Consider the following 22,674-nt stretch of genomic DNA (forward strand, 5'->3'; position numbering starts at 1 on the left):
GATCCAATAATAACTTTTAAACAGAATTGGATAAATACTTGAAGGGGGCGATGTGCAGAGACCATAGGAAAAGAAGCGGAATTTGGGATTAATTGGATAGCTCCCAGGATCAGGATACTGACTGGACTGATTCTTGGAATGTCGGGATCGTCCTACAGGGAGCGCTTGAGTAAAATAGGCCTGGAGATTAGAAGATTGAGAAGTGATTTTAACAAAAGCCATAAAACTCTTGGAGCTTTGACAGGGTAGATGCTGAGAAGCTGCTTCCGCTGCCTGGAAAACATGGGGTCAGTGAGGGTTCAGCCATACAGCTCTTAGATAATAAGACATTTCTTCAGTCAAATGGTTCAGAATCTTTGGAAGAATGCTCGCGTGGTTATATTCAAGAGAGGCAGGAATAGATTTTTGGAATCTATCTGGGACAGTCCAAGAGGGTGAGGTTGAGGCAAAAGGTTAGTCATGATTTTATTGACTGGCAGAGCAGGTTCGAAGGGCCAAATGGACTTTGTTTTATTCGATTATGTGGGATGTGGGCTTCGCTGGCTGGGCCCAGCATTTATTGCCCGTCCCTAGTTGCCCTTGAGAAGGTGGTGGTGAGCTGCCTTCTTGAACCGCTGCAGTCCATGTGGTGTAGGTACACCCACAGTGCTGTTAGGGAGGGAGTTCCAGGATTTTGACCCAGCGACAGTGAAGGAATGGTGATATATTTCCAAGTCAGGATGGTGAGTGACTTGGAGGGGAACTTCCAGGTTGGGGTGTTCCCATCCATCTGCTGTCCTTGTCCTTCTAGGTGGTAGTGGGTGTGGAAGGTGCTGTCAAAGCAGCTACTTCAAAGAGCTGGCATAGGCATGATGGGCTGAATAGTCTCCTGTTATGCTGTGTGATTCTATGGGAGGGTCTCGTCTGATTGGGATGGTTCTGTCAAATCTGTCTGATTGCTTAACCCTCAGGTTACAGATCAGAGCAAAGGGGGTCACTGGGAACACCCGAGTGGTCTCACCTGTCCCTTTGCCATACTTGGCGCTGTGGGTCCACCCTGTGGCTGTCGTGAAACCCATCATCCTGCACAGAACCATGGCATTCTCCAGCTTGAAGTCGTCGTCACAGATGGTCCCCCACTCTCCCTCATAGAGGACCTCCACTCGGCCCTCGTTGTGCTTGCGAGGATAGCCCGACATTCGGACCGCCACCTTCTCCCCGTGAGGGGGCATCTGCGTCATCTGCTGACCACACACCGTCAGCACCCATATCCCCAGGAGCGTTAGTGTCACACGTGGGTCCCACATCTCACACCCTGTCGACGGGGAGATCCGAGGGAGGGGGGGAGGGGAAGGGGAAGTGGTGGGGGTGTTGGCGGGGGTGGGGGGGGTGTAGGAAAGAAAGAGAGGGCAGGAGGGAAGAGAAAAGAGTGGGGAGTCAGAGGAGGGAAGGGGGAATGGCAAGTGGAGGCAGCAAGAGGAGGGCATGGGGTTTGGGGAAGTGGAGGGGACGAGAGGAGGGGGACGAGAGGAAGCGCAGGGGTAGGGAAAGTGGAGGGAGCAGGAGGAGTGGAGGGAGTCGGGGAAATAGTGGGGGGCAAGAGGAGGGGAGGGAGTAAGGGAAGTAGAGGGAGCATGACAGGGTAGGGGAGGTGGAGGAAGCAGGAGGAGGGGAGGGAGTAGGGGAAGTAGAGGGAGCATGACAGGGTAGGGGAGGTGGAGGAAGCAGGAGGAGGGGAGGGAGTAGGGGAAGTAGAGGGAGCATGACAGGGTAGGGGAGGTGGAGGAAGCAGGAGGAGGGGAGGGAGTAGGGGAAGTAGAGGGAGCATGACAGGGTAGGGGAGGTGGAGGAAGCAGGAGGAGGGGAGGGAGTAGGGGAAGTAGTAGGAGCATGACGGGGTAGGGGAGGTGGAGGAAGCAGGAGGAGGGGAGGGAGTAGGGGAAGTAGAGGGAGCATGACAGGGTAGGGGAGGTGGAGGAAGCAGGAGGAGGGGAGGGAGTAGGGGAAGTAGTAGGAGCATGACGGGGTAGGGGAGGTGGAGGAAGCAGGAGGAGGGGAGGGAGTAGGGGAAGTAGTAGGAGCATGACGGGGTAGGGAAGGTGGAGGGTGCAGGCGGAGGGGAGGGGGTAGGTGAAGTGGAGGGAGCAAGGAGAGAGGGTGGGGTGGAGAAGGGGAGGTAGTGGGGCATGGAAGAGGATAGATGAGGGAGCAGGATAAGGGAAGGCAGCGAAGGGTGAAGGAATGGGGAGTGAGAGGAGATGGAGTAAGGGAGCCATTGAGAGGTGAGGAGAGTCAGGAGAAAGCGAACGGGATGGGGAGATGTGGGCAATGAGGGCAAAGGTAGGGAGGGGAAGTGGGGAGTTAGGAAAGTGAAAGGAAAGATGAGAGGAGGAGCAGGAGTGAGGGAAGGATGGAGTTGGGGGAGGAGGGAGGGAGGTGGGGAGTGAGGGAATGAGGGATGAGGGAAGGGAGGGAGAGAGTGGAGTGAGAAGGGAGAATGCAAAGGAAGAAAATATTTATTATATCTTTGAAGCAAATGAATTAATATCAGGTAGGATCAAACATGGGTAAGTGCAAAAAATCTTGCATTTCTATAGCACCTTTCACCACCTTAGAACATCCTGAAGTGTTTTACAACCAATGAGGTACTTTGGAAGTGTAGTCACTGTTATAATGGCGGAAACCCAGCAACATCCCACAAACAGCAATGCCCAGACAATCTGTTTTTTAGTGATGTGAGCAGAGGGTTAAATATTGGCCCAGGACACCAGGGAAACTCCCCTGCTCCCCTCCCATTGAAAAAAATTCACAGATTAACTAACCTCTGACATCAGTGCAGTTTGTGGGATCTTACTGTATGCGGAGTGGGAGCTGTCGTGATAAAAAGGTTTATTTTTGAAATGAATGTCACAGTTTGTCAGTTTACTGTGCCCCGCCCCCCTTCTTTCACCCTCCCTCATTCCACCACCCCACCTCCCCCACCCAACAACCCCCCCACCCCGCCCCCCCCCACCCCCACCCCACCCACCCCCAACCACCTGTCCAAGGTCCCCTCAGCTTCTGCCCTTCATCTCCAGAAGAGTCTGGGATCACCCAGGGATACAGACATCCTGGTTCTCTCTCGGCCTCCCCCAAAGGGCCAAACTCTTGTGTGTGAGGGTTAGCGAGCCACTGTCCCTCAGTTATACCCCAAGCTGATGAGTTGGCCTGTGCACCACCCCCCCCCGCCCTCACCCATGCTAGCACCATCCAGTGGTTCAGACCTCAAACCCCTGGTGCGGGAGGCTAAGATGAAGCAATATCTGTGGAGCTCAGCTCTCTCTCCCTCAGTTGCTTTCAAGAGTAAATTCCGACCCTGTCTCTTCCTGTACCACAGCAGCAAGACCACATTGAGGCACAGTAACAGACGATGACAGTGGTCACTGATTGACCCATGGAAGAGTTGTCTCTCTCTCTCACATACTTCTCTTTAATAAAGACCCATGTGAAATATTTATTAACTACATCCACAAGCATTTACCCTGTGATGAAGGAGAGAGATCGTAGCCTCCTCACTCTCACCCTTCGTTTTCCCCCCTCACTCTGCACAAGATGTTCCTTCAAGTCCAACCTGTAAAACAACAGCAAATAAATGCTGAAGCTACAATTTCTTTCCACACAGGGTGTGGCTGAGATGAATCTCATGGATGCACTGAAGGAGGAGCTAGGCAAACGCGAGAAAGAGAAAGGAATATGTGGATGGGATGAGACAAGGTGTGGGGGTGGGAGGACGTTCGTGTGGGGCATAAACACCAGCATGGACCAGTTGGGCCGAATGGCCTAATTCTGTGCTATGCTTTCTATATATGTCAGATATCAACCACCATTATTTACACATCGACAATCCTCTCCTCCCAGAGTACATAGGGCACATTCAGCCTTCCCCTCTTAACATCTATTCCTCTCCCTTTCAATATTTGTCGAGGTTGTTTACGCTTCATGTTCCCTCCCAACCTTGTTTGATTTTTGACACAGTCGCTCACAACTCACATCTGTCAAATTGAGTTTGTTTCTAACCCCTTTACCTGTCTGCATCATCCTAAAACAAATGGTGCTTTGTTTCTTGTTTAATGGCCTATAATTATTCTGCAATCTCTTTTTTACAACTAACACGTTATTAATATTCTGTGTGCCAATTCCCCCTTCCACCTCCCCTCAACTAGTTCGCTTTTCATCTCCGTTAGGCTCGACTTAGCATTCCCACACCTATCTCAGAAGGTTGTGGCTGGAGACCTGATCCTATAATTTTCCAGACCTAACACTCTGGTGCAGTACAAAGGCAAGTGCTGCGCAGTTGGAGGTGCCGTTTTTTTGGATGAGAAGTCAAACAAGAGCCGTGTCTGTCCCCTCAGGTGGACACGATGCTATTTTGAAGAAGGGCAGGGGAGCTCTCCCTGGTGCCCTGGCCAATATTTATCCCTCGACAAACATTGTTTAAAAGGACTGATTATCCGGTCATTGTTGTCATTTGTGAGAGCTTGCTGTGCCCGAATCAGCTACTGTGCTTCAAAATCACTCCACTGTCTGCAAAGCGTTTTGGGAGATCCTGAAGTCAGTGAAAAGATGCTAAAGGATTTCAAGCGCTTCCTAAAATCAGCTCCAATCCACTTTGTTTTTTTTTTGATTTTGAATTCACTTTTCTTCTTTCTAAATTGGTCTTGAACATTATCACAATATTAAAGTGCTCACTCACATGATCTGGTTCATTACTCGCCACCTCGGTTACCTAGGTGATAGCGTGCCTGGTCACCGCAAAGATAGCAACAGAGGAAGCGGCAGCAGGTGTAGGCTGTTTGGCCCCTCGAGCCAGCTCCACCATTCAGCTCGATCATGCCTGATCTTTTATGTCAACGTCATTTTCCCACACTATCCCCATGTCCCTGGATATCTTAAATAACTATATTGCTACGGTCCAACATCCAATTAAAGGATTGAAACATCTAAAGAGACAGAGTGAGGTAAACAGCAGAGCTCGGGATCTGAGGAGCTGTCGAGTTTGCTTTCCGCAGCCAACGGAATCTGGCAACAGATGGGAACCACTTCTTTCTGAAGTAAAAACAGAATTACCTGGAAAAACTCAGCAGGTCTGGCAGCAGCGGCGGAGAAGAAAAGAGTTGACGTTTCGAGTCCTCGTGACCAGTGTTCTGTCGAAGGGTCATGAGGACTCGAAACGTCAACTCTTTTCTTCTCCGCCGATGCTGCCAGACCTGCTGAGTTTTCCCAGGTAATTCTGTTTTTGTTTTGGATTTCCAGCATCCGCAGTTTTTTTGTTTCTATTTCTTTCTGAAGTGTCTGGCAAAGGATAAGGAGCCAAGGGTTAGTGAGCGATAAGAGGGAGAGACAGGAGAGAAGCAGGGGCAGAGAGACACACACAGACAGACAGAGAGAGAGAGGGAGAGAGCAACAGACAGAGACAGAGAGTGAGACAGAGAGAGAGAGGGAGACAGGGAGAGAGGGAGACAGAGACAGAAGGAGAGAGAAAGAGAGAGACAAAGAGAGGCAACAAGAGGTTGAGAGACAGAGAGAGAGAGAAAAAGAGAGGACAGAGAGAGAGAGACAGAGAATCAGAGAATTAAAAGAGGGATCGAGAAATAGAGGCAGAAAGAGAAACAGAAAGAGTTAGAAAGACATGGAGAGCAAGAGAGAAAAAGAGACAGATTTATTACGAGGCAGCAAGGGACAGACACAGATAGAGACAGAGAGAGGCAGGGAAAGACTAACCCAGTAGCTGACAGAGTAACACAGTGTGAACAGGCTGCTTGCTAAAGTCTCCCGGGGGCATTGCTGAATGTAGTATGTTTACTGACCAAGTTGTGTCAGCGTTTCTGGAAGTGAGGCACAGTTTTGGGGATATCAGGCCACGAGTATTCTAGTTAGACTGTAAACAACCAGAGTGTGATCCTGGGTTCAGGCACAGGGCCAGGTCAGGCTGCCCCTCACCCAGGCCACATGCAAGCTTGACAGAGTTTCCCAGCACAGCAACAGATTGTCACAACACCAGAAAACATCTGTCACATCCCCAGCACCAGCTAATGTAGTCTCGCTGCGACGAATGGACAGAAAGAAAAGAATAAATGAAGGAACTCACACTTACACATGGTAATTAATGACCTCAGGGCCTCCCGGAACACTTTACAACCAATGGAGCACGTCGAACAGCAGGCAATGTACGCACAGTAAGATCCCATAAACAGAAATACGATATAGAATCGCAGAATGCTACAGTAGAGAAGGAAGCCATTCAGCCTGTTGTACCTGCGCTAGCTCTTAACAGGGGTGACAGGAACTAATTGGATAGCTCTCTCAAAGTCCCGCTCCTGGTGACTTCTCTTCGAATGTCGAGAAATATCGTCAAGTTTCCTTCAAAAGTTACCACTGAGTCTGCTTCTACCACCTTTTCAGACAACATTTAAGATCACGACAACTTGCGGTGTAGAAAGGCATTTTGTTTCATCTCTCCTTTGGTTCTTTTGCCAGTTATTTAAAATCTGTGTCTTCTGGTTACTGACCCTCCTGCCAGTGGAAATAGTTTCCTGTCGACTCCCATCAAAATACCACATCATTTTGAACATTTCTATCAAATCTCTTAACTGCTCTAGGTTTCTCAGCTTCTCCAGTTCTTCATCCCAGGAACCCGTTCCGTTAAATCTCTTCTAGTGTCCTCTCCAAGGCCTTGACATCCTTCCCAAAGTGAGGTGCTCGGAATTGAACACAATACTGCAGCTGAGGCCAAACCAAAGTTTCATAAATAGCCAGATAATCTGTTTTCTTTTGGTGACGATGGTTGAGGTATAAATATTATCCAGGGCACTGGACACCTCTGGTCTTCTTCAAGTCGTGCCCAAGGGATCTACTACATCCACCTGAGGGCAGACAGGGCCCTGGTTTAACAAAAGAGGGAACTTCCGACAGAGCAGCACTGAAAATGGGAAAGTCAACCTGGATTATGGGCCCAAGCCCCCCGAGTGGGCCTTGAATGCACAACGTTCTGACCCTGAGGGAAGAGCACGATCGTGGGCAACATGGAGCAGCAGTAGGGTCAGGTAATGGCATGGTGTAAAGATGAGATAAGAGGTTTGAGGTTTCCAAAATAGAACAGCAGCAACTATAAAGGGAGAAGTTATAAAATAATTTCTCAGCTTCTGAACTCACTGATTCCGCACAGCCTCCTCCCAGGCAGCTGCGGATCTATGGGAGCACTAGTTGATTGAGGTCCTGGGGCTCCAGTGGCTGGTTTTCAGTCCTCTGAGCCCCGTTCAAAGATAAGATTGGAAGCCTGTTTGTCTGTAACGGGACAGCCTCTGCTTCCTAAAATGACCTACTGACCTCCAGAATGGAATGGTATCCACCCAGAGAGAGGGCAGAGATGAGGAATGGGGAATGGGGTTATCTATCAGACACACAGAGGCCATTACAACCTTGCTTCTGAAAGAATTACAGAACAAAAAACATCCCGATAAAAACAAAAAACTGTGGATGCTGGAAAGCCAAAACAAAAACAGAATTACCTGGAAAAACTCAGCAGGTCTGGCAGCATCGGCGGAGAAGAAAAGATCCGATGTTTCAAGTCCTCATGACCCTTCCACAGGAAAACATCCTGCTTGCTTGAAAATTCATTTTCAGGATGTTGCATCGCTGGCAAGGCCAGCATTTAATACTTGTCCCTGCTTCTCCTGAGGAGGTGGTGAGCCGCCTTCTTGTACTGCTGGTCTTAATGCAATTGGCCTCGTTAGAGGGCAATTAAGGGTTAACCATGTTAATGCAGGACCAGAGTCACATACACCAGATAAGGGCAACAGGTTTCTGTTGTAAGGTTGTTTGTTGTCTCATGAAGAGGTCTAGAGGCTTGTGTGGTTGGACAATAACTGTTCATTATTAACACATAACTAGAGGCATATACACCTGACTGGGTGCTATCTTCATGTTGACTTCTACATGACTCACCACCACACTCCATTACTCACATGTGACTCTCTGCATCATAATGTGGGCGGTACTCGTTCTCTCGTCCCACATTAACCTTTGCAATCCTGAACACCCTAATACTACACCTCCCCCCAATTCTTTACCCAAATGTATTTACAATAATACTTACATCTCTAACTTTACAGGTTCAGACAGCTTTACGTTTCTTCCAGATCTCATTCTTTCCAAGTTTGCAGCAGCGGTAATCTCTGTTGTTTAGGGCTGATTTTGTTACTCTGGAGTTGAAGTCGTAGTGCTCGGTCTTTCAATTTTTTGGGTTTCCACACCTGATTCGCTCAAATGTATGATAGGAGGTTCGCCACGAGGAACGGGGAGAAGACTTCTCCTGTTCGGTCTGATTGTCCTTTCTGGGGTATGGATCAAGCAAGACCGTCATCATTCCTCAGGACCACGAGGCCTTCTCTGTTAAGGCCCCTGACCCAAACCTTGCCACCTCTGTTCAGCCTGGGCAGGTTTCTAGTACTGTACCGCCTACTGTAAGTGGAAGCTTGTCACTGTCTTTGGGACTGTTCTTGGTCCTGAACCTTCTGATAGTCCCTGACTGTCATCCCTGGGATTCATTTCTTCAGCAGCAATGGGAAGCTGAGTGCGAGGTTTCCTGCCCATCAGCAGTTCTGATGCGGCTAATCCAGAGAAACCAGTTGCGTTTTTAGGACAATCCAACAGCTTCATGGTCACTTTTACTGATGCCAGACAGTTACTTCCGATTTTTTTTTTTTCAAACCAAATCCAAATTCTTAAAAGGGCACGGTGAGATTTGAACTCGATTTCTCTGATAACTCGACCGCAGAATTGTGTTTTATAAAATTATCCATTGTCCTCTGGTCTAAACGTCACCAAGAGTCAGAACCACTCAGAGACCTGGCAGAGACCAGCAGTGGGGAATGGGACAATTAGCCCTGAGAAGGGTATTAAGGGTTATGGAAATGAGACAGGTAGATTCGCTGTTATCTCACTGAATGGTGGCACAGAATTGAGGGGCTGAGTGGCCTACTCCTATTCCAATCATCAAATGATAGAGCAAATTACAGGGATTTGAGAAAAGAAGGATTAACTGGATTACTCTTCAAGAGATGGACCAAGTGGCCTCCTTCTGTGCTGCACTATTCTATGAAGATCATTCAGCCCATCGTGCCTGTGCCGGGTCTTTTAAAGAGATGTTTAATATATTCCTAGAAAGGCAGAACATTATAGCCCCTGGTTCTGAAAGAATAATGACTAATGAGATCCCAGCTCCTTCTTTGCTGTCCCATTGACAGGGTTCTCTCTGTTGGTGAATCAGCCTTTCCAGCAGAAGCTGAGTAGCTCTCCTGTCGAGGGGCTAACCTACCTGATTGTGTGCGTACTTGCTTATGTCAACACAGTGACCAAAACAAGGAGCTGTCTATGCTCCAACATCGTGCAGTGACGGAACATTTCATCCCCTGTTAGCCACTACTTCACTTATTCACACCGTTCCCTATAGTACCTTTCCTGTGTGTCTCTTTCCAAAACTCAATTTCGTTCTTGGGTAGAAACATCCTCCTTGTGAACCTGTGTTGCTGGGGATTTCCTTCAAGTTGACAGCATGGAAACAGGCCATTTGGCCCGACTGGTCTCAGCCAGTGTTTATATTGCACACAAGCCTCCTCCAGCTCTAATTACCTCTCCCCACCCTGCCCCCAACCCCTAGATCCTGCCATTTCCTTTTCCCTCCATGAATGCATAAAAGCCTCCCATTGAACACATCATTGAATCATGGAATGATACGACCCAGAAGGCAGTCATTTGGCCCATCATGCCTGTGCTGGCTCTTTGATGGTGTTGGGTGAGGGAGGAATGTTGGCCAGGACACTGGGAGAAGGTTCCCCCTCCGTTTCCATTAATGCCATGCCGTCTTTTCCAAACATTAGACAGAGCAGATGTGGCCTCGGTTCGATGTCTCAGAAACCTACAGCACAGAAAGAGACCATTCAGCCCATCCTGCCTGTGCTGGCTCCTTGAAAGAGTATTAATCCAATTGGCTCTTGAAAATTACTATTAAATCTGCTTCCTTCGCCCGTTCAAGAGGGCATTCCAGATCATAACAACTCGCTGAGTTAAAAAAAACCTCTCATCTCCCCGCTGGCTTTTTAAAAAATTCTTTCACAGGATGTGGGCTTCACTGGCAAGAACCACATCTGTTGCCCATCCCTAATTGCCTTTGAGAAGATGCTGGTGAGCTGCCAGCTGTTTCAAAATCTGTGCCCTCGTTACTACTCTGCTTCAACCTCTCCATTTGACAGCAAGTTCCACCTTTTTAGCACCTCAACCAGATCACCCCTTAATTCTCTATATTCACAACAAGACAACAACAACCTGTATTTATATAGCACCTTATCGTAATAGAACACCCCAAGGCTCTTCACAGAAGCATTATAAAACAAAATTTGACACGGAGCCAGAGTTTTTAGAAAAGAGAGATGGAGAGGTGTATCACAGAATCACACAGTGCAGAAGAGGCCCTTCAGCCCATCGAGTCTGCACTAACACATGAGAAACACCTGACCTACCTACCTAATCCCATTTACCAGCACTTGGCCTATAGCCTTGAATGTTATGATGTGCCAAGTGCTCATCCAGGTACTTTTTAAAGGATGTGAGGCAACCCGCCTCCACCACCCTCCCAGGCAGCACATTCCAGACCGTCACCACCCTCTGAGTAAAAAAGCTTTTCCTCACATCCCCCCTAAACCTCCTGCCCCTCACCTTGAACTTATGTCCCCTCGTGACTGACCCTTCAACTAAGAAGAACAGCTGCTCCATATTCACCCTGTCCATGCCCCTCACAATCTTGTACACCTCGATCAGGTCACCCCTCAGTCTTCTCTGTTCCAACAAAAACAACCCAAGTCTATCCAACCTCTCTTCATAACTTAAATGTTTCATCCCAGGCAACATCCTGGTGAATCTCCTCTGCACCCCCTCCAGTGCAATCACATCCTTCCTATCATGTGGCGACCAGAACTGCACACAGTACTCCAGCTGTGGCCTCACCAAGGTTCTATACAACTCCAACATGACCTCCCTACTTTTGTCATCTATGCCTCGATTGATAAAGGCAAGTGCCCCATATGCCTTTTTCACCACCCCACTAACATGCCCCTCCGCCTTCAGAGATCGATGGACACACAGGCCAAGGCCCCTTTGTTCCTCAGAACTTCCTAGTGCCATGCCGTTCATTGAATACTTCCTTGTCAAATTACTCCTTCTGTGTAAGGAGGGAATTTCAGAATGTAGGGCCTTGACTGCTGAATGTGTGCGGCTGGAAAAGTCTACCAAGATAGTGATGAGCAAGGGAATGGAGGGGGTTTGAAAACAAGGATGAGAATTTTAAAATCGAGGCATCGCTTGACCAGGAGCCAGTGTAGGTCAGCGAGCACAGGGAACGTGGGCAGCAGAGTTTTGGATGACCTCAATTTACAGAGAGTGGAATGTGGGAGGCCAGCCAGGAGTGCGTTGGGTTAGTCGAATCTGGAGGTAACAAAGGCATGAATGAAGGTTTCAGCAGCTGATGAGCTGAGGTGGGGGAGGAGTCAGGTGATATACAGGAGTACACGCCTAAGGTATGAAACCTGTCCTCATAATTTAACCCCTTTTAGCCCTGTTAGCATTCTGGTGAACCTGTCAAGATATCCTTCCTAAGCAGAGGGTGTTGCAGTGCTTCAGATGGGGTTTGATCAGCACCCTGTACAGTGTCCAGCCCTTGGTGTTCCCGAGCCCTTAAGGTGTTCTGCTTCTCTCTGACACCAAAAGTAAAATTGCTTTTTTTTAACAGCACACAGCAAATTGGGAGAATTAGCCGCTGTTTCTTGGCACAGATGACACCTCCTGTTTTTGTACTGCCGACATCTCCTCACACTCCAGCCAACAGAGTTTGGGTTTGTTGCTCATCCCCGGAAGGGTCTGACCCTCACTGTGGCGACTGTCCCGCAGGATGGGACTGTCCCATACCTGTACCTTACCCCATGCTTCACATGGTGCTGAGGGAGTGCAGGATAATGCTGTAACTCAAGAGGTGGTGAGTTCAAATCTCACCCGGGCGAGTTGTGAAACTGCATTTAGTAAATCTGGTCATTTGTGGCCTGACACCAGGTAGAGGCCATTGAACAAGTCAGAGACTGGGAATTCTGCAGTTACTGACTCACCTCCTGACTCCTGGAAGCCTGTCCACAAAGCACAAGGTTAACTTCTATTTGCTGTGTGTAGCTTGCTTGCACTCCCTTTCAGATTGATGTGCAGCCATGCATGTGCGCGTCTTAAAGGGACAGTTGCTTGCACACAGCCTGTTTGTTCCTCAGCTGGCACATTTCCAATTGCTGCATAGCTACACAGCCACACAGCATAATGGGAACATTGGTTACGAGTCTGATATTCTCCACTTGCCTAGATGAGTGCAGCTCCAACAACACTCAAGGAACTTGACACCATCCAGGACAAAGCAGCCTTCTGAACTGGCACCTCATCCACCACTTTCAACATTCACTCCCTCTGCCACTGACGCACAGTAGCAGCAGTGTGTGTACCATCTACAAGATGCATTGCAGAAACTCACCAAAGCTCCTTCTTCAGCACCTTTCAAACCTGTGACTTCTACCATCTAGAAGGACAAGGGCAGCAGATAGATGGGAACACCACCACCTGGAAGTTCCCCTCCAAGTCACTCACCATCCTGACTTGGAAATATATTGGCCATTCCTTCACTGTCGCTGGGTCAAAATCCTGGAACTCCCTTCCCTAACAGCACTGTGAGTGTACCTACACTACACCTGCGGCGGTTCAAGAAGGCAGCTCACCACCACCTTCTCAAGGGCAATTAGGGATGGGCAATAAATGCTGGCCCAGCCAGCAAAGCCCACATCCCATGAATAAACAGAAAAAATCACTGAAACATTGTAAAAATCAAACTGGTTTGCTAATTTCCTTGAGGAAAGTGAACCTGCCATCTTTACCCAGCCTGTACAGCAATTCCATACTACATGGTTAACTCAATGCCTTCTGAAGAAAAACAAGGGATGGACAATATCACTTTCCAGTGCCTACTTGCGTGTGTGTGTGTTAGTTTGTGTTGTGTGCATGTGCTGGTTTGTTAGTTTGCTGGTGCTAATGTGTGTTTGTCAGTGTGTTTGTGGGGTTGTCTCTCTGTGTATTATGTCTTTCTTGGCTCAGTGGCTACCACATTTGTCTAAATCAGAGGTGGTGGGTTCAAGTCTCACTCTCAAGGCTTGAGCCCATAATCTAGGTTGACTTTCCAGTGCAGTATTAAGGGAGTGCTTGCACTGTTGGAGGTGCCCTCTCAGATGTGACACTAAACTGAGCATCTCAAGTGGAAATAAAGGAATGCCATGACCACTGTGTCGGAAGAAGAGCAGGGGGAGTTATCAGCAGTGCCCTCTACTAACCCATCACAAAGACAGATTATTTGGTCATGATCACATTGCTGTTTGTGGGAGTTTGCTGAGCCGAAATTGGCTGCTGCATTCCTTACAAAAGTGACCGCTTCTCAAAAAGTACTGCATTGGCAGTAAAGCGCTTTGAGACGTCAAGGAGGTGGTGAAATGCTACAAGAAATGCAAGTCTTTCTTTCCCAGTCTAAACGCCTTTGGCTATCTCCTAGTCCCTCTTCCTCTGGCTGTTTCTCTCTCTCTCTCTGTCTGTCTGGCTCTTATCTAAAGCTCGCTCTCTGCGACCCTGTCTTTCTGCGGGTCCCTCGCCCTTTCTAGGTCTCCGTCTGACCCTATCTCTCTCCCTTTCTCTCTCTCTCTCTCCCCTGAAGAAGGCACTTCACTCTCCATGCGGATGTTTACGGAATTTCTCACGGCGCTGTATGGTTTTTCTTTTTAAATCTATGAATTAGCTTTGAATTGGATCGAAATCAATGTGTGGGACAGCAATCTTCCCTACCCTGACCATTCACCAACTAAAAAATAACACCCCGGAATGACTAGGGAGAGACGCTGGTTTAAGTCTGGCGTAATTTAAAACTTCCCTTCGTGACCCTACAGTCTTGAGGGGAACTGAGAGAAATGAAGAGTTTGCAGAAAGAAAAAAGAAAAAGAGAGCTCCCCTTCAAAAGATTGAATAACGCCATCCCATGAATGATTTTGAAAGTATTTTGAATAGTTCTAACTGGAGAAAATACTTGTGTTAATATCTTACCTGATCTGAGAAACTTTTCCAAACTTTCTCCTGGTCCTCAGTCTGGGCTGTGAGACTCCAGCTGGTCTGTCTCTCTCTCTCTCTCTCTCCCTCAAGATTTTTTTTTTGGTTCAGTTCAGTTTGATTGATGTCAGGACCATGAGGGCCGAATCAACACAAGGGAGCGGGGCTCAGGGCCAGACGAGGGAAGAGAAGGGAATCATTGAAAACTGAAGTGTATTGGAACGCGGGAAAACCAAAGGTTTTTTTTTTGGATTCTGCACCGCTGGCTAAGGCGTGTTTTAAAGGGGCATTACACCCACAATAAAGCCCCTCACAGTCTTGGACAGGGATGGATAGACAGTTCTCAAAGGCGGGGGGGCGTGCAAGAAGGGAGGGGGTGGAAGTATGATTAACGTGGAGTAGGTAGGGAGGGAGGAGACTGTTTCCACTGGCAGCAGGAGTAACCAGAGGACACGAATTTAAGATAAAGGTAAGGTAGAAGCATCAGGATGGGGAGGAGGAATGTTTTTTGAACAGAGTTGTGATGTGTACCGTGCTGCCTAGAAGGTGAAGCTCTCAACCATGAGTTGGATGAATACTTGAAATGGAGACATTTGCAGGGCCTGTGAGGAGGGGGAGCTTTTAAAAGAGCGGACACAGCAGGTGCGATGGGCTGAATGGCCTCCTTCTGTGCTGTAGGGTGTTTGAGATGTTGAACCCAGGGCCCATCGGCCCTCCCAGCTGGACGTGAACTATGTCATGACCACTACTGGAAGTGGGGGGGGGGGTTAGGGGTAGTTTTCTCGGTGTCCCGGCCAATATTCCTCCCTCAACTAACATCATCGCTTAGCTGGTCAGTTATCACACTGCTGTTTGTGGGATCTTGCTGTGTGATCAGTTGCCATGTTTATTGACAGCAGTGACACGTTAAAAGTAATTTTTTTTTCAAGAAGTTATCCTTGAGATGCGGGCATTGTTGGCTGGGCCAGCATCTGCTCCCATCCCTAGTTGCCCTTGAGAAGGTGGTGGTGAGCAGCCTTCTTGAACCGCTGCAGTCCCTGTGGTGTAGGTACACCCACAGTGCAGTCAGGGAGGGAGTTCCAGGATTTTGAAGGAACGCCAATATCGTTCCAAGTCAGGATAGTATGTGGCTTGGAGGGAAACCTGTAGGTGGTGTTCCCATGACATTTCTGCCCTTGTCCTTATGGAGCATTCTGGTGGATCCCAAGAATGTAAAAGGGCCATGACAGGCTGACCAGCGAATAAAACCCTCATGAGTCAGTACCTTTGGAAAGGAAAGTGGTTAAGGTGGTTGATGGGACATGGGGTTTAGAGGGAATGATGACGCAGTCTCAGTTCAGAGCAACCAGCATCAATCCTTATTTCTTCATAACAGTGCAAGGGGTTTACTGAACTCAGTATTGAACCTTTGCTTGCTGTGCCACATCTACATTGCTCGGGGGACTCACTTATGGCAGCTCACAAATAATTGCTGGAGCTTAGGCTCCCTGTGCAGGTGGGGAAAGGGGCTCCTGGTGAAGAAGGCTGACCCAGGTCAGGTCCACAGCAGCAGGTGTCCTGGAATCCTTTCCACTCGCCGTGCTGGTGCAACCTCAACAACCAGCTTGTCAGCACCATGCAGAGCGCAGTAGTTCACCTGAAGCCGAGTTGCCAGTCTCCATCCCCGTTCCACCGGCATCCTGTGGTTGCAATAGGGTGCACTGCAGAAACTTCAAGAGTAACTCCCTCTCCTGTGACCTTCACTACTGAGGACGAGGACAGCAATGTCTATCAGTTCTACGTTCCTTTCCAGGTCTCACACAATTGGGACATATATCACAATTGCTTCATCACTGCTGAGTCGAACTTCTGGAATTCCTCCGCCAAACAGCACTGTGGGACACCCAAGATGAATTTATACCCAAAGATGTAAGTATTCATACTGCAGTGCACAGAAGGAATATAACTCTCCTCTTGTCATGTGATTGTAGAGCTTTTAAGCTACAATTATCTTAATGATACACAACATGAAGTTGTGTCCATTACTGTTCCAGACTGTTATCATTGCAATTCCAAAGTCTAGTTAGAAAGCACGAGCCCACAAGGCAATTCATTATGAAAGGGAACTCATCTCTGGGACCTGTTCCAACAGAGACAACCAGGGGAGGGAGCTCTGAGATGAACTGGCAGTCTCAACAATCATTCATTTCTAGAAGCTCAAAATCATTGGGCTCGAACTACTTAGCCTTCCCACCCCTCCACCCCCCCAGTCAGCTCAACTGTCCCTCCCATCACCCTTAGGAGGAAAAGTTGGTCTTGTTAATCTCATCTTCTCCTCCACCCTCACATTCCTTCACTCGCAAAGGCTTCCAAACATGTGGCTCCTTGAGTGTGTGATGTCATTGTGCTGGGTTACTGCCACAACTCATTCAAACCTCTACTGCTGTGGTACAGCCATGACCTAGGGTGGATGGGGTAGGGTGGGGAGGAGCTGGAAGTTAGAAAGACACGTTAAGTCCCTGCACAGAAGGTCCAATAACATATGAAGGAATTGTCGCAGGCAGTCCAACATGTTCACTACATTAGGGTAGATTCTTCCTGTGGTTGCCTCCACCCACCGCTCCCTCCAACCTCTCACCTCATCCTGTAGAGGAGAACCTGTACTGTATCTTGGATTCTATTCACCTTCATGAACAGAAACATTATTTCAATAAGCAAGTGTTCAATCTGGGAAACAGGACCGCTGGAGAGATGGTGGAAGCAGTTAGTACTGATTCATTCTAATATCTGGGGTTTTGAGATCACATGTAGGGAGGTCAGAATGTTTGGACGGAATGGGTGACTTTTGGACAAATGCTTCCAAAGATCTCCACTTACCCTCCTGTCTGGGTTTGTTTTAGACTAATTGGTACAGATTGATTCAACAACTCCCATCATCTTCGTACCATATGACAACCAGGGAGGTCAAAGGTGAAACAGATAAAGGCTTCTCTTTTTCTGACTAGCAGTTCCCATGTTCTTCTTTGAGTTGTGTTGGAAATCCGCTGCGGGATGGGTCCATCGTATCCAGGTCCAAATTGCAGTTGCTTGTCCGTGAGGCTGGGTAGGCTAGATTATATGGTGGGGGGAAATCATAGCCAAGCTCAGACATGGTCCTCACCTGATGGTCTCACGTGCAGTGCTCTCCCAGGACGATCAGGTTGCAATTGGAAACTGTACGCTTACTGATTTTACCCTAGAAACAGATCAAATACAACTTGGAGCTCTCACCTGAGACCAGGTAAACTCAGCACAGTTTAATGCACTGAATCTAGAGGCTTGGAGTAGGAGCAAAGAGAAAGTGAGTTTGAATCTAACCATGGCCATCTGCCATTTTGAATTCACTGAAATAAAAGATCTGGTGGTAAAAGGTTGGCGTCAGTGAAAGTTGCCAGGAAACCGGGATTGTCTCAAAACCCACATGGGTCGCCATAGCCATTATTTATCCCTCCATCAACATAACTAAGATAGATTTTCTAGCCATTATCACATCGCTGTTGGTGGGATCTTGCCGTGTGCAAACTGGTTGCCACATTTCCTCCAACAGCGGTTACGCTTACAAAAGTGAATCACTGGCTCTAGCGTGTGCTGAGGGTGTTGCCAGCGATGCCCATGTCTCAAGAATGAATGACAGAGAAGAGCAGACGGTAGCCTGGTTGGATTCCTTCATTTCCCCCCCCCCCCCCCCCCCAGTCAGCACCAGGGATCACAGACTCACCTTAACACTGCCCTTCAGAGACCAGTGAATAGGATCCTGCCCAAGGCACAACTCAAGCACAAGGTGAGATCATCTCAGTTCAGACAAAACTAACAAAACACCAATATCGTTTTCAGATAGTTCTTCGGATGCTGTTGCACAAGCTTTGGAGTAATCAGAAAGGACTGAAGGACAGCCACCGGAGCTTGCACAACTGACCCGGATGTCTTTCTGGTGGCAGGAGCAGGGTGACAGCAAATCCCAGTTGCCGCACAGGTCATTGTCACTGGCTCGAGCCCCGCACTGAGTGAAGATTTTTTTAATTTAATATTTTACTATGTTTATTCAAAACACTGAACAACTGTGGTGAATAAAGGCTCTTATCACAGGTGCAAGAATTATAAAAAGTGAACAGGGGAGAGCCCAACTACTGAAGAATACATTCATTTGTAGACAATAGTAAACATTGATCAATAATGCAAGATGTAGGAAGCCCATCCAGCTTGACACTTCTCAAAGTCATTTTAATACCATCAGCAAAAGGACCTATTAAGAAATACAAAAGCCCAATGCATTTCTGATGAGAACTTTAATAATAATTGCAGACAAATGGACAGAATATGTTGGGGGAAAATTCAATCCTAACATGATTCTGATGAAATGAGTTATAAAAAACCAGCTGCACTTGAAAGCATCCCCCACTTTCTGCATCTGCCACCGTTGCTGTGCATGTGCAGGAAGAGTTTCCCATAGTGTTCCAGCGCAAATTAACTACAGCACCTTTCACCACTCCAGAAGTCTCAAAGCACTTTACAGCCAACAAATTATTTTTTTGAAGGGTAATCACTGATGTAATGTAGGGAACACTGTAGTAATGTATGCCCAGCAAGCTCCCACAAACAGCAATGTGATAATGGTTGGATAATCTTTTTCGCTGATAGTGACTGGCAGGTAAATATTGGCCAGGATACTGGGCTTCTTCGAAATAGTGCAACAGGATCTTTTACATCCACCTGAAAGGCAAGACGATCTCATGGTTTAACCCTAACCTGGCAGTGCAGCACTCTCCCAGTACTGCACTGAAATGCCGATTTAGAACTGTCTCAAATCTCTGGAGTGAGAGCTTGAGCGAGCGACCTCCTGACTGAGACACAGGTGCTATCCACAGCTGACATCAGACTGAAGCTGCTCTCATGAGGCACATAGAGGATGATATTGTGGAGTGCGATACAATTCAGAGAAACTTGCTTTATTGATTTTAAAACATTTCACTCAATGGCTCGCTCAGCCTTCAAAGTTGCTGGGAACAATTGGGTTTTATTTGGGTCTGGGATCGTTGCCTCCCTCCTGAAGCTCTCACCTGTCCTATTCCATATCTTCATTAATGGCAACGAATAGCATCATTGGGCTGGAGAGTCTGTTCCAGGCATTCTGAAAGTACAGCACAGTGGTGTTGTAGTTGAACTCTTTCCATGGGAACAAGGCAGGAAATCTTGAAGATACATGGGGCACATGTCAATTATTGATCCTACTTCAGCCTGGACAACAGTCCTTTTGGGCCAGGAGGGCGAAGGTCTTTCTCCATGAACCCAGCTTAGGTTAAGCCTCTAGTGGACAGGACATCCACCCAAACCATTGCCTTGGTTCAGAATGCCTTGGCTGGAAAAAAATGGGTGTCAACACATATATACATTCCTACATACGTGCATGATCCTCTGGGCTAGATGTGATGGAATTTTTTTGAAATTCATTCACGGGACATGGGCTTTGTTGGCTGGGCCAGCATTTATTGCCCATCCCTAACTGCTTTCGAGGTGGTGGAGAGTTGAATTCTTGAACCGCTGCAGTCCATGTGGTGTAGCTACACCCACAGTGCTGTTAGGGAGGGAGTTCCAGGATTTTGACCCAGCGACAGTGAAGGAACAGCGATATATTTCCAAGTCAGGATGGTGAGTGACTTGGAGGGGAATCTCCAGGTGGTGGTGTTCCCACTTATCTGCTGCCCTTGTCCTTCTAGATGGTAGTGGTCATGTGTTTGGAATGTGCACAGGGAAGCTGTTATAGGGAATAGTCTGATCCCATAGCAACTTCTTAATGAGCATACTGAGGGAGAGTTGGTCTCATGAAGGGCCATCTCACTTCACCAAAGTCAAACACAAGAATCAATGGAAGTGATTGACGCCGCTTCAGCTTAGACCACGCTCTTGTCTGAAACATGGACTGGTCAGAAACTCATGCTGCCCACTGTAGCTCCACAAGTGAAGGCAGATGGCCAACAGGCAAATGGTCAGACTCAGATTGACAAAGTGCCACAAAAGCCACTGTCTCTTGGAAACATTGACTGGACTGACCATTGCTCCATCCCTAACAGACAGAAAACAAAGAAGAAATAAACGGGTCATTCTCAGGGTGACAGGCTGTTAGCTGTGGGGTACCACAAGGATCGGTGTTTGGGCCACAGCTGTTCACAATCTATAAAAATGATTTGGATGTGGGGACCAAATGTAATATTTCCAAATTTGATGATGACACAAAACTAGGTGGGAATGTAAGTTGTGAGGAGGACGTAAGGGGGCTTCAAGCAGACTTGGACAGGCCAAGTGATTGGGCCAGAGCATAGCAGATGGAAAATAAAGTGAATAAGTGTGAAGTTCACTTTGGTAGAGAAAACAAAGGCAAAATACTTCTTAAATGGTGAGAGGTTGGAAGGTGTTGATGTCCAAAGGGGTGTTCTTGGTCACTAGTCACTGAAAGCTAATATGCAAGTGGTATGTTGGCCTTCATTGCAATGAGGTTTGAGTACAGGAGTAAAGATGTCTTGCTGCAATTGTATAGAGCCTTGGTGAGACCTTACCTGGAGTATTGTGTACAGTTTTAGCCTACTTATCGAAGGAAGGATATACTTGCCATAGAGGGAGTGCAACAAAGATTCCTGAGATGGTGGGATTGTCTTATGAGGAAAGATTGAAGAGATAGTGCAACAATTTCAGAGAATGAGAAGTGATCTCATTGTAGCTTACAAAATTCTTACAGTGCTTGACAGGGTAAATGTTTCCCTTGGCTGGTGAGTTGAGAACCAGGGATCAGTGTCAGAATAAGGGGCAGGCTATTTTTTTAAAATTCTTTCATGGGATGTGGGTGTCACTGCCAAGGCCAGCATTTATTGCCCATCCCCAACTGCCCTTGAACTGAGTGGCTTGCTAGGCCATTTCAGAGGACAGTTAAGGGTCAACCACATTACTATGGGTCTGGAGTCACATGAAGGCCAGACCAGGTAAGGACAGCAGATTTCCTTCCCTAAAGGACATTAGTGAACCAGATGGGTTTTTACAACAATCAATGTTTCACCATTACTGAGGCTAGCTTTCAATTCCAAATGTTATTAATTGGAGGATTAGCCTCGGTTACTAGGCCACTAGATTACCAGTCCAGTGACGCTACCACTACATCACCATTGCCCCCAGAGATTGTAAGGAGCAGGAATTTTTTCACTCAGTGTGGTAAATCTTTGGGATTCCCTACCCCAGAGGGCTGTGGAAGATCAGTCATTGAGCATGTTCAAGACAGAAGGCAATAGATTTCTGGATACCAATGGCACCAAGGATTTGAGGGGAGTGGGAAGAATGGGATAAGGGGTAGACGATAAGCCATGATCTGTTTGAAAGCTTGAAAGGCCAAATGGGCTACTCCTGCTTCTATTTGTTATGTTCCTGTTTCACACCCACTGCAAACACTGCACGGACTGACCATCTCCTACCCCACCACAAACACTGCATGGACTGACCATCTCCTACCCCACCACAAACACTGCATGGGCTGACCATCTCCTCCCCTGCCCCACCCCTCCCTCCCCCAACCACCACAAGCACTGCGTTGGCTGACCATCTCCTACCCCTCCCTCCAATCACCACAAGCACTGCATGGACTGACCATCTCCTACCCCACCACAAACACTGCATGGACTGACCATCTCCCCCCCGCCCCACCACAAGCACTGCATGGACTGACCACCTACCCCCCCAACCACAAGCACTGCGTGGACTGACCATCTACCTCCCCCCCAACCCCGCACCCCCCCCCCCCACCACAAGCACTGCATGGACTGACCATCTCCCACCCCCTACCACAAGCACTGCATGGACTGACCATCTCCACCCCCCACACCACAAGCACTGCATGGACTGACCATCTCCCACCCCCCACCACAAGCACTGCATGGACTGACCATCTCCACCCCCCGCACCACAAGCACTGCATGGACTGACCATCTCCACCCCCCCCCACCACCAGCACTGCATGGACTGACCATCTCCACCCCCCCCACCACCAGCACTGCATGGACTGACCATCTCCCACCCCCTACCACAAGCACTGCATGGACTGACCATCTCCCACCCCCTACCACAAGCACTGCATGGACTGACCATCTCCACCCCCCCCACCACAAGCACTGCATGGACTGACCATCTCCACCCCCCACACCACAAGCACTGCATGGACTGACCATCTCCACCCCCCCCACAAGCACTGCATGGACTGACCATCTCCACCCCCACCCCCCACCACAAGCACTGCATGGACTGACCATCTCCACCTCCCCCCCACCACAAGCACTGCATGGACTGACCATCTCCACCCCCCACACCACAAGCACTGCAAGGACTGACCATCTTCCTGCCACCAGATGCACAATCTGAGACCAACCTGTTCTCCCAACTTGCTCCACCTCAGCTGGAGTCATTATTACCCGAGCACTGAATCAATCTCCTTTCCAC

At 48.2% G+C, this 22,674-nt stretch overlaps 1 protein-coding gene across 1 annotated transcript in view; it reads right to left on the bottom strand.

Annotated features, from left to right (window-relative positions):
- The window catches only part of LOC121276036 (lysyl oxidase homolog 3B-like), a 68,993-nt gene extending 54,657 nt beyond the window's left edge, over window positions 1-14,336 (bottom strand). Inside the window, exons 1-2 of the mRNA XM_041183985.1 lie at window positions 14,182-14,336; window positions 1,001-1,294 (exon numbers count right to left, since the gene is read on the bottom strand). Coding sequence (XP_041039919.1) covers window positions 1,001-1,286 — 286 coding nt within the window. The 5' untranslated portion in view covers window positions 1,287-1,294; window positions 14,182-14,336. The remainder of the gene's footprint in view (window positions 1-1,000; window positions 1,295-14,181) is intronic.
- Window positions 14,337-22,674: the final 8,338 nt, after the last annotated feature.

The sequence above is a fragment of the Carcharodon carcharias genome, chromosome 1 (assembly GCF_017639515.1).
Source record: "Carcharodon carcharias isolate sCarCar2 chromosome 1, sCarCar2.pri, whole genome shotgun sequence".
Classification (NCBI taxonomy): domain Eukaryota; kingdom Metazoa; phylum Chordata; class Chondrichthyes; order Lamniformes; family Lamnidae; genus Carcharodon; species Carcharodon carcharias.